Source organism: Panthera onca, chromosome B1, assembly GCF_046562875.1.
Source record: "Panthera onca isolate mPanOnc1 chromosome B1, mPanOnc1 haplotype 2, whole genome shotgun sequence".
NCBI classification, from domain to species: Eukaryota; Metazoa; Chordata; class Mammalia; order Carnivora; family Felidae; genus Panthera; species Panthera onca.
In genome coordinates, this window is record NC_138342.1 from 88,802,659 (window position 1) to 88,816,576 (window position 13,918).

The 13,918-nt window shown below is 32.9% G+C and overlaps 1 protein-coding gene across 2 annotated transcripts in view; it reads left to right on the top strand.

Annotated features, from left to right (window-relative positions):
- AIMP1 (aminoacyl tRNA synthetase complex interacting multifunctional protein 1) overlaps positions 1–13,918 on the top strand; it is a 39,504-nt gene that overhangs the window by 708 nt on the left and 24,878 nt on the right. For both annotated transcript variants that reach the window (XM_060654491.3, XM_060654490.3), the window contains exons 2-3: positions 9,557–9,690; positions 12,180–12,293. In XM_060654491.3, the coding sequence (XP_060510474.3) occupies positions 9,582–9,690; positions 12,180–12,293 (223 nt within the window). In that variant the 5' untranslated portion in view covers positions 9,557–9,581. The remainder of the gene's footprint in view (positions 1–9,556; positions 9,691–12,179; positions 12,294–13,918) is intronic.

The window sequence follows — 13,918 nt, forward strand, 5'->3', positions numbered from 1 at the left end:
CCTATCTTCCTGTAGTCCGCATTTTATGGAGGAAGACATCCTAAACAGAATTAAGAAAAACATGTTCTATTGCAGGTCGTGATGGGCGCTTAAGGGATAAGTAATAAAGCAGAGGAGGATATAGTTTGAAATATTAGTGTGGCCAGGGAAAGTCTCACTGAAAAGACAACTTTCAAGCAAGAGCTGGCGTCAGTGAGAGAATTAACCATACAAGTGTCTGGGTTAAGTGCAGTCAGGTGGAGGAACCAGCCATAAACAGTTATTGCTAGTTGATGCCATGAAACATAAACCCTCCTGAATAGCAAGGAAGCTTGTGGGTTGGAGTTGAGTTAAGGGATTAAAGCTAGAGACAAAGTCATAGAAGGAACAGATCATGAAAGATATTGAGGGCATCTAAGCTATTGGAGACTTTTGAGCAGTAGACGACATAATCTGGCTTCCTTTTAAAAAGAGGATCTTACTGGCTGCTGTGGAGAATATATTGAAAGGGACAGGGTAGAAGAAAGACCAGTTTGGAGGCTTTTTTCGTAGACATGGTAGAGGAGACATGGTAGCTTGAGTAAGGGTGGTGAGAAATGGATGGTCAGGTTCTTAGTGCCCTTAATTTAGATGGATAAGATTATTGGTGGGTAGTAAGTTAATTTTCTCTAATTAGATTTGGGAAACACTTTGAAAATGAAGTGTAGTGTGAGTTTTAACACAAGTTAAAATCAGAGCTTTGCCATTTAATATTTGAATGGATTTAGATAAGTCATACTTTCTCTGAATTTTTCTATAAAATGGAAATGTTATCTCACACGGTTGAAAAGCTTAAAGGACTCCATATGTAATATGCTTGGCTCATTAAAATAGTGGCTGTTGTTATTAGCTGTGTTCTTGGATAGGAAATGGGAGTAAGATATTGCTGAGTGCTTCTTTGAATGTAAAGGGATGGTTAAACCCTACTGAAGAAATTCTGAATCAGGTAAAAGGTGACCTTGGTGTTTGCTAAGAAGGCCATGAGAGGCCTAGACATACCCTTTTTTTAAATTTTATGCATATTTCACTGGACAGGAAGATTTTCTGTGTCAATGGCCATAATACCTAAAATGTATGGACTGTCTTCTCATAGCCATCCCTTAAGTCCCCCAAGACTCCTTGTGCCCTTATTAGTAAAGAGGAAGAAGGCACTCCAGTAAGTAAAGAAAAACAATCAAGAATAAAAACAAATTTCCAGTTTTAAAATGAGTAAGTCATGGAGATATAACATACAAAGCAGTGACTATGGTTAATACTCTATTGAATATTTGAAAGTAGCTAGAAGAGTGGATCTTGAAGGTTCTCATTACACGAAAAAAATTTTGGTAACTATGGTGAAGGACGTTAACTGGACTAATGTGATCATTTTGCAGTACACATAAGTATCGAATCACGTGCATCTAAAACTAATGTGTTATACCGCAAAAATTTAATTTTTTTTTAACGTTTATTTATTTTTGACAGAGAGAGAGAGAGAGACAGAGCATGAGCAGGGGAGGGGCAGAGAGAGAGGGAGACACAGAATCTGAAGCAGGCTCCAGGCTCTGAGCGTTCAACACAGAGCCCCACGTGGGGCTTGAACTCATGGAACACGGGATCATGACCTGAGCCGAAGTCAGACGCTCAACCGACTGAGCCAACCAGGTGCCCCTATACCTCAAAAATTAAAAAAAAAAAAAAAAAAAAAAAAAAATTAATGTTGATTTATATTTGAGAGAGACAGAGACAGATCACAAGCGGGGAGGGTCAGAGAGAGATGGAGACAGAATCAGAAACACACTCCATGCTCTGAGCTGTCAGCACAGAGTCCGATGCAGGGCTCGAACTCAGGAGTGGTGAGATCATGACCTGAGCCGAAGTTGGAGGCTTAACCGACTGAGCCAGCCAGGTGGCCCACCTCAAAAATTTTTAAATAAAAACAGTGACACAGCTGATGAATGTCCAAGTTAGAATTTGAATTCGTGCCCTGACCACACGCCAAATAAATAAACATTCACAAAAAGCATAGTTTTAGGTCTGTTTTCAATATTTTGGCAAAGGTTGCAAAAATACTCGTGGAATTACTGCCAGCTACCACTGCTATTGTAGTTTGAGTCTCTCTGGGAGGGATTGTCCTCAAAATATTTAATTTTATTATATACCTTTTTAAAAATTCTTACATTTGACAGGTTTTAAATCCTAGTAGAGGTACTAACTTTGTTCTAAAAAGTATCCCTTATGTAGCACGGTAATAAAAATGTTCTCCTTGTGGGGTGATTTGGCAGTTAGATTATGAAGCAAATGGAGGAATGAAGATTGGAAGGTTAGAATAAGAATGATGGTAGAAAGGGAGAGAAAAAATTGATTAAAATCACTATAGTTTATTCTGATATACATGTTTTTCTCATATTTACATTTCACAATTATTGATGTCTTAAAGTCACTATGAACTAAGTGGCACTTGCGACAGTTGTCAGTGCCTGTACTTAATGCAGACTTGGTCATTATGGTTAATATTGTCATCAGTTTGGTTACGTGTAGTGTTGGTATGTAGTTGTTGGCTTTAATCTCCATTTTAAGTATCCTTTATATGCAGATTTACCATTAAAATGAAAAGTCACTGTGTATACACAGATACGGGGAAACAAAAGAGTGACATAAGATAAAAATAGGGCTAAATTTAAAAGAGATTTTTCAAATGATACAGGGTGTGTGGTTTTTTTTCTTAATGGTACATAAAATGCCAGAGCATCTTATGATTGGAGCCATTTTACAATTGGCGGCATCTTAGATTTTATGAAATACAGTACTTAGAGTGTCTAAGAAGAACATAAACTTTTACCTAGTTGAAGTTCTGAAACAGTGAAATCAGGTGTTTGGGAAGTAGAGAGACCCTTCCAAATTTTTGTAGAATTCCTATACTATAAAATAAAATTGAAAACCTGCACTTAAAATTTCCATTTCAAAGCAATAGCTTATTTGTTTATATTTGGTTCCTAACATTGAAAAGCCGGGGCAGGGAATTTGTTATTTAAAAGAAGTTACTGACAATTTAGAATCAGAGTGGGGAAAGACTACTGAGGTATAGGGAAGCCATTTGGCAATGATAGGAATCTCAGAAATAACCTTTTGTATATGTTTTAATGATTAAGATGTAGTTTAAATTCATGTATTTCCTAAAATCAGCAACAGCTTTAATGAATAGCAGCATCTTACAATGGCTTTTTAGATTTAATGACCCATGATGAATATTAAGAACAAAATTAAAGGCAAAATAATTTAGATAATACTTTTCAAATGTTTTTTGTTATAAAATAAATTCATTATTTTTTAAAATTAGTAAAGGAAGAAGAAAAGTCTAAATTATCCAGAAACTTACTATCCAAACCCAGTTTACGTACTCATGTACTGTTTTCTCTTTTTTTCTATGTGTTTTGCATTTGTAATTACTATGCATGCAATTATTATGTGTATTTTAATCTCCTAATCATTAAATAAAATTTAGTACAGATTAAGCCAGTATTCCCAAAATGTTTTAGAGGATATTAGTTCTATAATAGGTGCTCCTTGGTTAGGATTTTGTGGTTAAATACATTGGGAAACTCTACAGAATTAATGTCTTTTATAGAAATTCGAGCTTCGATATTAAAAGAGCTAACTGCAGGATCAGACCGACCCTAAGTTTTAATCCTGTTACTAACTAGTCACATGACCTAAGGCAAACTAATTTTAATTCAAGTTTTCTTCTTTGTATAATGGAAGTAATTATAGAGTATTCATAGATGATCTATGTAAAGCATTTAGCCAGCCCATAATAAATACTCTAAAATGTTATCTGTTATTAACATTATTATTATTGGGTAACCTGAGTGGCTCAGTTGGTTAAACGTCTGACTCTTGATTTGGGCTAAGGTCATGGCATAGAGCCCCACATCTGGCTCCACACTGACAGTGGGGAGCCTGCTTGGAATCCTTTCTCTCTCCTCTCTCTGCTCCTGCCCCTGCTCACACTTGCTTTCTCTCAAAATAAGTAAATAAACTTTAAAAAAATTATTATTAGCATTATCATCTGTGAGAAAACCGAAGCCTATTAGCACACTAAAAGCTTTGAGGAGACAAAGGAAACTTAAAGTTATGAAATTCAGTAGGTACTCCATATAAAATACCGTGTAAAATTGAAAGTCACTGTGGAGCACTTGGCACATGATAATGAAATGAGCACTGGGTTGAATGGTACAAGATTTGTCCAAGCTTTAAGCAGTGTTTTTATTAAACTAGCACTGTTGCCCTAAACTTAACCTCATTTAAATTTTTTTTCCAATTTACTGTGTTTTCCCTCATTTGTTTGAAAGCTTAGTGAATACAAAGAATATGTTTAATTTTGCTCTCTACTATAAACCCAGCACATGACTCAAAATCAGGAAATATAAGTAAAATTGGGGTCATGAACATAAGTTATTTATAGGGACCTGGCAGGTGGCATAAGTGGCAGACAGCAGGGAGTTGTTCAGTCTGTTTTGCCTTGCTTAAACCTTCAGCTGTTTCAAACATTGTTAACCCTGGAACACAAAGGGATCCCTGCTTTGTGTGGTGGTAATAGTTTGCAATCCTTAGAAGAGACTAGAAATCAGGACCAAACCCTGAAAAACATAAAAGGGACAAGTCAAGAAAAAGGATCCCTAAAAGGAGGTGCCAAGGAATAGAAAGTGAAATCAGGTGAAATTATCCTCATTATAAATTTAAAAAATGAAACACAGAGAAGTTAAGTAACTTTACCAAGATCACACAGGCTGTTAAGTATGTGACTCAACCAAGATTAGTTAGCTATAAATACTGTAAGGGAAAAAAAGACAACTACTTTTCTGCTGGTTCGAATGATCAATATCTACATATTACTATAAAATATGGACATAAATTTATGCATCATACTTATATTTTTGAAAAGTTTAAAGTTAATTAACAAGTACTAGAAAACCTATTCCCAGAGCTTCTAATTCAAAAACAATACATAGCTCTTAGCATTTGAGGAAAATTTTGTTCAACATATAGACTTGTCTTTCTAACTAATCCAGAATATCTCAAAGGACAGGTTAATTTTCGCATCATGAGTAATATTGCCAAGATAACCTAGGAGTAAAGAAAAAATAGACACTGGTTAAAACAGCTAGTGTGTTTTATAGTCGCTCCTAAGTTTTATTTTGTGAAGAAAACTTGATTATTCCTGGAAACGTGACTGTGCTAGCAAAAGATACTTTCTCTCTTTTTTTTTTTTTTTTTTTTAATTTTTTTTTTCAACGTTTTTTATTTTATTTTTGGGACAGAGAGAGACAGAGCATGAACTGGGGAGGGGCAGAGAGAGAGGGAGACACAGAATCGGAAACAGGCTCCAGGCTCCGAGCCATCAGCCCAGAGCCTGATGCGGGGCTCGAACTCACGGACCGCGAGATCGTGACCTGGCTGAAGTCGGACGCTTAACCGACTGCGCCACCCAGGCGCCCCAAGATACTTTCTCTCTTAATGAGACTTCCTTTGTAATGATGTTATTGATATTTGTGGCAGTTAAAATAGTTACAAGTAACCTATCATTATGTGATATATGTTGTAAATGTTGGGATATTATTAATTATTGCATAACCAAATAAAGCCTTTGTCATAAGTAGTTAGGATGTAGAGTATTTTCAGGTTTTAAATTCATGCATTCTTAAGTGTGCTGTTCAGTGAATTTTCCTAAGACTATTTTTTAGAGCAGTTTTAGGTTCATAGCAAAATTGTGAGTAGAAAGTATTTAGTGAATTTTTATCCCTTTTTTCTTTTCCTTAAACCAAAACAATTTACATAATTTTCATAAGACAATTTTTCTCTTGGTATTCTTGGCCATTTGTGTGCCTTTGGCAAAATGGCATGTATGGCTTGTGCCGGACTGCTTTGCCTTTTGAGCTAGAGTTGAGAACCATTAATACTAGTTTCTTAGAAGACTTTCACAAGGTGTTCAAACTAAAATCTATAAGCCATTCAGTATTTCTTTTTTGTGCACCATTTGTTTAAATAATCTTAAATCTAGTTTTAGAGTTTCTGTAATTACAATGGCAATATCTGTTTGTAGGGGAAAGTGCAAAGATTTCAGTTGGCTGTTGTTTTGTATTCCTGAGGACAGGAGTCTCTAGGTATATTTTATATACTATTATAAACAAAATTCACAATTAATGTAAATAAATTAATATTTATTACCCCCATAGACTGTATACCACCACTCACAAAGAAATTAAGGTATGGCTTAGCCAAATTATCTAAATGTATTTTTAATATCAATCTATAATTTGTATTTTTATTATTTGTTATGTTCTTAACCTTTAAGAAAACAAAAATCATTTACCTAAAGATCTACAAAATATCATGCTCATCGGTAGCCTACACTATTGGGAGCTTCTTGAAGGTGAGGTTTGTACATATATCCTATCTTTTTTTGTGTGACCAGAATTTTGCTCAGTGCCTGACATTTTTTACCACTTGCCAGAAATATTGAATATTATTCATGGTATCTTATTTTGCCACATATCAATGCTATGAGATACATAGAATTATCTCCATTTTACAAATGAGAAAACTTTTTGGCTCAGAGAGGTTAGGTAAGTTGATTCGGAGGCAAAGGGTAGGATTTGATCCAAGGTCTTGTGATTTGCAAATCCATGTTCCTGTTATTAAATTACTTTTATTTCATACTCTTGTAAAAAGTTCTTAATATTGTAAACAAGGAGAAGGAATAATAATAATATGTATGTCATGGTGTTGTGATAATTAAGTTAATATTGTGAGGTGCTGAGAAAAAGACCTGGCAGTTACTAAAGACAAAGTAAGCACTAGATATTATTACTCAACAATACCTATCAGGAAATTTGAGATGGCTTCTGTCATCCATAGTTATTTTATATACGAGTGGTTTATTAGGATCACTGTCATCTCTCTGTTCTCAACATTTTAAGACTTCATGTCCTATATATGTCTTTTCAGTAACATTTCTCTTTGTTACTAACATGTTTTCTCTTTATTTTTCACATTTTATTTGTACAATTATTTGATTAAAAATGAATCCATTTACAGGGCACCTGGGTGGCTCAGTTGGTTGAGCATCCGACTTCAGCCCAGGTCATGATCTTGTTCATGAGTTCCAGCCCTGCTTCAGGCTCTGTGCTGACAGCTCAGAGCCTAGAGCCTACCTCGCTCAGTTCTTGTGTCTACCTCTCTCTCTCTCTCTCTCTCTCTCTCTCTCTCTGCCCCTCCCCAGCTCATGTTCTGTCTCTCTCTGTCAAAAATAAAAAACATTAAAAAAAAAAAACCCAAAAACCTAAAACTGAATCCATTTTTACTGAATATTTCAAGTGATGTCTCAGTCCTAGTTTTATTTCATGATTTAAAGTTAGACCTTAATCTAAAGTTATAATAGTAAAGTTATAGCCAAGTATATAAATTATGCTTCTTTTATAATTTATGTAATAAATACATAAGGCATTGATATATATATATATATTTTATCAGTATCATTCAAAGTGTTACCACTTCTTTTTATCCCATTGTTTTCTCTAGTGGTTTTATATATATATTTAGTATATTCAGCTCATTTGTGTTTATGTTTTAAAGGATTCTTTCTTACTAAAGTTACGCTGGTGCTTCAGTATGTATTACAAAAGTGATATTTTATTTAACTCATTTTTATAACGATTTTGTAGATAGTTAATAGATTTATCAACTCAGTAAAATATCTTTTTTCTCTCTTCGGTGGGATTTATGATCTCTATTTTGCAAATTATTGTTAGTTTTGAAACTTTTTCTGTGAGTCAGGACAGGAGTTTCATGTTTGGCTGGTATTTGTGAGATAACTTCTGTACCAGTAGACAAATTCATGACAACTATTTTATACTTATAGTTATTTCTTATGAGTTAAGATATTCATTTACTGGGGATTTTTCTAAGGCATATCACTAATGTCACATTTATTTTGGTATTAACTCATCAAATTTTTTTTTTTTTTTTTTGCTACAAAAGTAAAAGTTAACAAATTATGCTAAATCAAATACTCATTATTTTTCTTGGGATAACTATTTCACCTATTGAATATATTTGATTATTATGTTAGACTAAAGTAAACATTAAACTGAAAGAATGCTAATAGGAGGATACTAAAAGTCCAAAAGAACAAGCTGTTTTTACCTTAACTTTCTTCATATGTTCATATGTATTTTTCTCTAAAATTCTAAAAAGAAAAAAAAACATTTGAGGAGCAACGGGGTATTCTGTGTTTATGTTGGTAAAAATTGGCTGAATTAAAAAGTTAATATCTTCCTTTTCAATTTTTGTACCAAAATGCTCTGTATTTTTTAAATTGTTAAATAATAGTCCATATAGAAAATGACAGGTTTACTATGACTTTCTCAGATTAACCACATTTATATTTTCTTCATTTATTAGCAACTTTATTTTTATCAGTTTTTTTTAGTCATTCTATTTATAAATTGTTAACTTTAGCATAAAAGTTTTTTGAGGATTGTTTCTCTTTTAATAAAAAGGTAAAGATTTCAGAATGTCCTTTTTATAGGATGCATATTGCATAATTTGAAATTTTCAAACATCTTACATTATTTGCCCTTAATTAGCCAATTTTTTCCTTTATCAAAAAATTTCACCATTTTATTGTGTATCACTTATTTAAAATCAGAATTACTTCAGCAGTGCTTGTGTCTTTGTTATGTTTTGTATTATAAATTAAAGTTAATCAGGTAAAAAAGAGCAATTTGTAGTATTAATGATTTATCTTGTCTTTTGTTAGTGTGACTTTTAATATTTGGCAGTTTAAACTTTAACGTTATGAGTTAATCTCAGAATGCTTGCATATACACATTTTTCTGAACACTGACAGGATGTTTTCTAATTTCTGTAAATTATTATGATTTTAATATTCTAATTATTTTCTTTAATAAGAGTCACAGTATATATGCTGGCATTATTTCTGAGTAGGCATGTCTTTAATATTGATATGTTCCTAATTGTTGATCTTTTTCTTTTGTCTTTCCTAAGTCACATATTCCTCCTTACATTTGTACATAGTTAAATAAGCGGTAGAAATATCCAGTATCTAAAAGTAGCATATAAAAAGGGAATTCAGCAATTCTTAACTTTGGAACACAGGAGTGGCACTCAGTTACAGCTTGGTTAAGGTTATTGTTATTCTTTTCCCTTAGTCTTCCTGTTTTGTGTTATAATACTCTGCTGTATTTTAAAAGTTTCTTTAAAATTTTCCAGCCTAAAATGTGAAATAGCATGTTTTTTGCATTTAGGGAAAGAAAATTGATTCCCTCTTCCAAACATATTGAGGAGTTAGTCATTTAATGTTTCTGCCATTTATTTGGTTTGTTGCTCTGGAGGAAAAGTATAGGAAATGTAGTTTTCTAGTATATTGATCTGTTAAAGTGGAAGATGTTTTTCCTTTCAAACTGCTTGCTTAGTGTTCTGTACAATAAATTTTATTCCTTCTGTGGTATAACTTATCACTTATTTTTTCACTTAGGATATTCTGCCGTATCTTTAAAAAAATGGCAACTAATGGTGCTGTTCTGAAGAGACTGGAACAGAAGGGTGCAGAAGCAGATCAAATTATTGAATATTTAAAGCAGCAAGTTGCTCTTCTTAAGGAGAAAGCAAGTAAGAGATTTTACATTTTCTGAGGAGATACTTAAAAGGAATTCACATATTGACAGCACAAAAACTGTGCTTACCCCGTAAATATTATTTCATCATCTTGATGATAACTTAGATTCCTTTAACATTTTAATTTTGAGTAAAATATTTTGGGATTAAGATAAATTAGAATTCATATGTAGTGAATGTAATATAAGGAAAACAGTGTATTATTTTAAGAGTGCTAAAGGAAAATTCATGTTTAAAATAAGTTGATATAGAATTGGAGAGTAAAATGAAGAAAATTGGGTAAAATCAAATATGAACTCAGATATCTCCTGTGAAAATATATACTCATATTACCCTCTACTGAGGCATCTTCTGAAATGATTTTGACATTTTTTCCAATATGTCTTTAAATTTTACCTAGAAATTGCTATGATAAGTACAAAAATATCAAATCTGAATTTCTCCTTTTAGGATTTAGGTTGAATTTTGTTAAGTATATTTTATTTCTCAATAGTCCATGTTAATGGTGTGACGAAAATCCCTAAGTCTTTTACCATAACTAAAGAAATGCTTTTCTTTGCTGTATAAGATTGTGAATGGCTTACAGAATTGTACATTTACTCTTCAGAATATTTTTTCTTTATTTTAAAATACTGCTTTAATTATGTCTTTTTTATAATGTTTTATAAACTTTCTTATTTTTCTTAAAATTCTTAAAGGATTTTTCTTGTTATTTTTCTTAAAGTTTTTAATATTTCTTTCCATTAGTAAGATAAGGAGATTAGAGGTGATCTCTAATCTCTTCTGTGAATTTTTTCTCATATGGGTGCCTGTTAGCAACTTGACTAACATTTTAATTTTGCTAATTAAAAGAAAAAGGAACCTTTCTACCCTTAGTGCGTGTTTATTCTTCACCTTTATCATTATTACTTTTTGGTAGCCTATCCTGATGCTTCCCAGTCCCATTGTTCCTGTTTTGCAATAAATATTTTGTAAAATCTCTTAATGTTTTGTAAATAAAATATTTTTTAGATAAAATAACCTACCTATACACATAATTTCAAACCATACATTAATCATGTATATAATACACATGAAAATTAAAAAAGAAAGTAATTTATAAATAGTAGTAATAATAAAAATACGTATTTTAGTAAGTAAATTCTTAGGTGGATGGTATTACCAGACATATGAGAAAGTCATATGCTGTATGATTCACATACATAGAATCACCAAGAATGCAACAGACATAATGCTAATTGATATGAGTGTTTATTTAGTCTGCCTTTATGTTAGCAACTCCGATAGCAGAAGCAGCTTTCAGTTATGTTTTTGATTTACTCAGAATGATGAATAATTCTTCGGGTAAGGCTGTGAACAAAGCAAAGAATAGTTTATTCTTGATTTATATGATACTTGGTTTATAAAAAATTCAGGGTGTGATGAAAATGTTTAATAATATTTTGTGTTTATATATAAAACATAGGATCTAGGCTCAAATGATTAACAGGATTTTCACCTACACAGATGTACAATCGGTCAGTGGAAAATTCTGCAGAATATGAAACAGCTCTTCATTTTATGAGTGTATCTAGCATGTTTCGGGACATTTGGCGTCCCTGACTTCTGCCCAATAAATGCCCCAAAATACTCCCACAGATTTTAAGAATCCTACCTCGGGAGCAGTCCTGACCCCACTGAGAATCATTGTTTTTTGTTTGTTTGTTTTGTTTTGTTTTTATTCTTTTGTATATCCTGTTGCTCACCTTTAATGCACGTATTATATGTTGAGCAAATCTTTGAAGCTATTTCACTCACTAAATGTTTGGCAGGCCAGCTCAACCTCTTGAGAAATTAGGAAAAAAAGAATAACAGATTGTACTTTTACAAGGTAATGATTAAAAAGAAAGAAGTGAGAATAGTTTTTTTATGGTTTGCTATCATTAGATCTCCAGCTTAAAGAAATAATAATGTATCTTAATATTTGTCTCATTTTGATAGTTTATGTATTATTGATTTGTCATTAGCATCATTATGGAAGCTAGAAAAACGATTCATAAACAAAACTTAAAAAAATTTATTTTTAAATTTTTATTCAGTTTTTGAGAGTGAGAGAGTGAGCATAAGCAGGGTAGGGGGTATCAGAGAAAGAGGGAGACACAGATTCTGAAGCAGGCTCCAGGCTCTGAGCTGTCAGCACAGAGCTGGATGTGGGGTTTGAACTCATGAACTGTGAGATCATGACATCAGCCAAAGTTGGATGTTCAACTGACAGCCACCCAGGCGCCCCATAAACAAAACTTTTCTGTTCTATTATTATTTCGCAGATTTTTTACCGTTTTTGTAGTTTAATAAATTCTAAACTGATATAAAGGAATAGACAAATATTTGTTTACTGGTATTATCTTAGTTGTGTTTATACTGCTGTGCTCTTTTCAAATAGTATTCATAAGAAACCTTTTAGAAAACATGGCTATCTCTTTACTGGATTTTCTTGATCCTAGTTTTGCAGGCAACTTTGAGAGAAGAGAAGAAACTTCGAGTTGAAAATGCTAAATTAAAGAAAGAAATTGAAGAATTGAAACAAGAGCTAATTCAGGCAGAAATTCAAAACGGAGGTGATTAAATATTGAAATAATAAGTTGTTTTGATTTATAATAGTAATTATATCATTGTTTATTAAGTTAGGTATTATGCTAGATTTCTCATTTTATCCCCACAGTAGCCCTTATGCAATTGTTCCCCTTACAAAAGAGAAAGTGGAGATTTAGGAAAGGCAAATGATCTTGTTTGAGCTCATGCAAAAAGTGGCAGAGCTGGGTTTCAAAAACCTATGCTTTTAGTGACGTTGAGCATCTTTTTCATATGTTTGTTGGCATCTGTATGTCTTTGGAAAAATGTCTCTTCAGGTACTATGCCTATTATTAAGTGGATTATTATTATTGGTGTTGAATTATTATTATTATAATTATTTTTGGTATTGAATTATAGTTGTTCTTCATATAATTTGGATATTAACCCCTGATCAGATATATCATTCGCAAGTGTCTTCCCTCATTCAGTTAATTGCCTTTTTGTTTTGTGGATGGTTTCACTGTGCAAAAGGCTTTATTCTGGTGTAGTCTTAGTAGTTTAGTTTTGTTTTTGTTTCTCTTGCTTCAGTTTAGAAAATGTTTAGAAAATGTTGCTGTGGCTGAAGTCAAGAGAAATTATTGCCTATCTTTTTTCTAGGAACTTTCAGATCTCACATTTAGGTCTTTAATCCATTTTGAGTTTATTTTTGTGTATTCTGTAAGAAAGTGCTCCAGTTTCATTCTTTTGCATATAGCTGTTCAGTTTTCCTAACACCATTTGTTGAAGAGACTGTCTTTTTTCCATTGTATATTCTTACCCTCATCAGGGAAATCATACTGTACATGTGAAAGTAATGTAGCACACTGTATGTTAATTATACTTGAATTAAAAAAAAGAAACTTTGGTTAAAAAAATTTTTTTATGTTTATTTATTTTTGAGAGAGAGGGAGAGACAGAGTGTGAGCAGAGGAGGGGCAGAAAGAGAGGCAGACACAGAATCCGAAGCAGGCTCCAGGCTCTGAGCTATCAGCACAGAGCCCAACGTGGGGCTCGAACTCACAGACCGCGAGATCATGACCTGAGCTGAAGTCAGACGCTTAGCTGACTGAGCCACCCAGGGGCCCCTTTTTTAAAAAAAATTTTTTTATGTTTATTTTTGAAAAAAAAAAAAAAAAACTATGCTTTTAATCTCTGTGCTATATGCTTCAACTAGATCATCACTGTTCCCTATTAGTTATTGAAAATAAGCCGTAGTAATATTTAGCTGACATTTATTAAGTTTTACTATATGCCAGGCAGGTGTGCCAAGTGCTTCATGTATATTATATATTTTATCCTTAAAATTGTGTACACAAATGTCCTTGTTTTATACATGAGGAAATTAAAGCTGACAGCTATAAAGTAATTTGCTTGAAATCATAAAGTTTTTATAAATGTTTATTTATTTTGAGGGAGAAAGAGAGAGAGTGCATGCGTGTTGGCAAGGAGGGGAGGGGCAGAGAGAGAATCCCAAGCAGGCTCCACGCTCAGTTCAGAGTCTGATGCAGGGCTCAATCTCACAATCGTGAGATCTTGACCTGAGCCAAAATCGAGTCTGTCGCTTAACCAACCGAGCTACCCAGGCACTCCTGAAATCATATAATTTTTAGGTTATTCAACTCAGCAGATA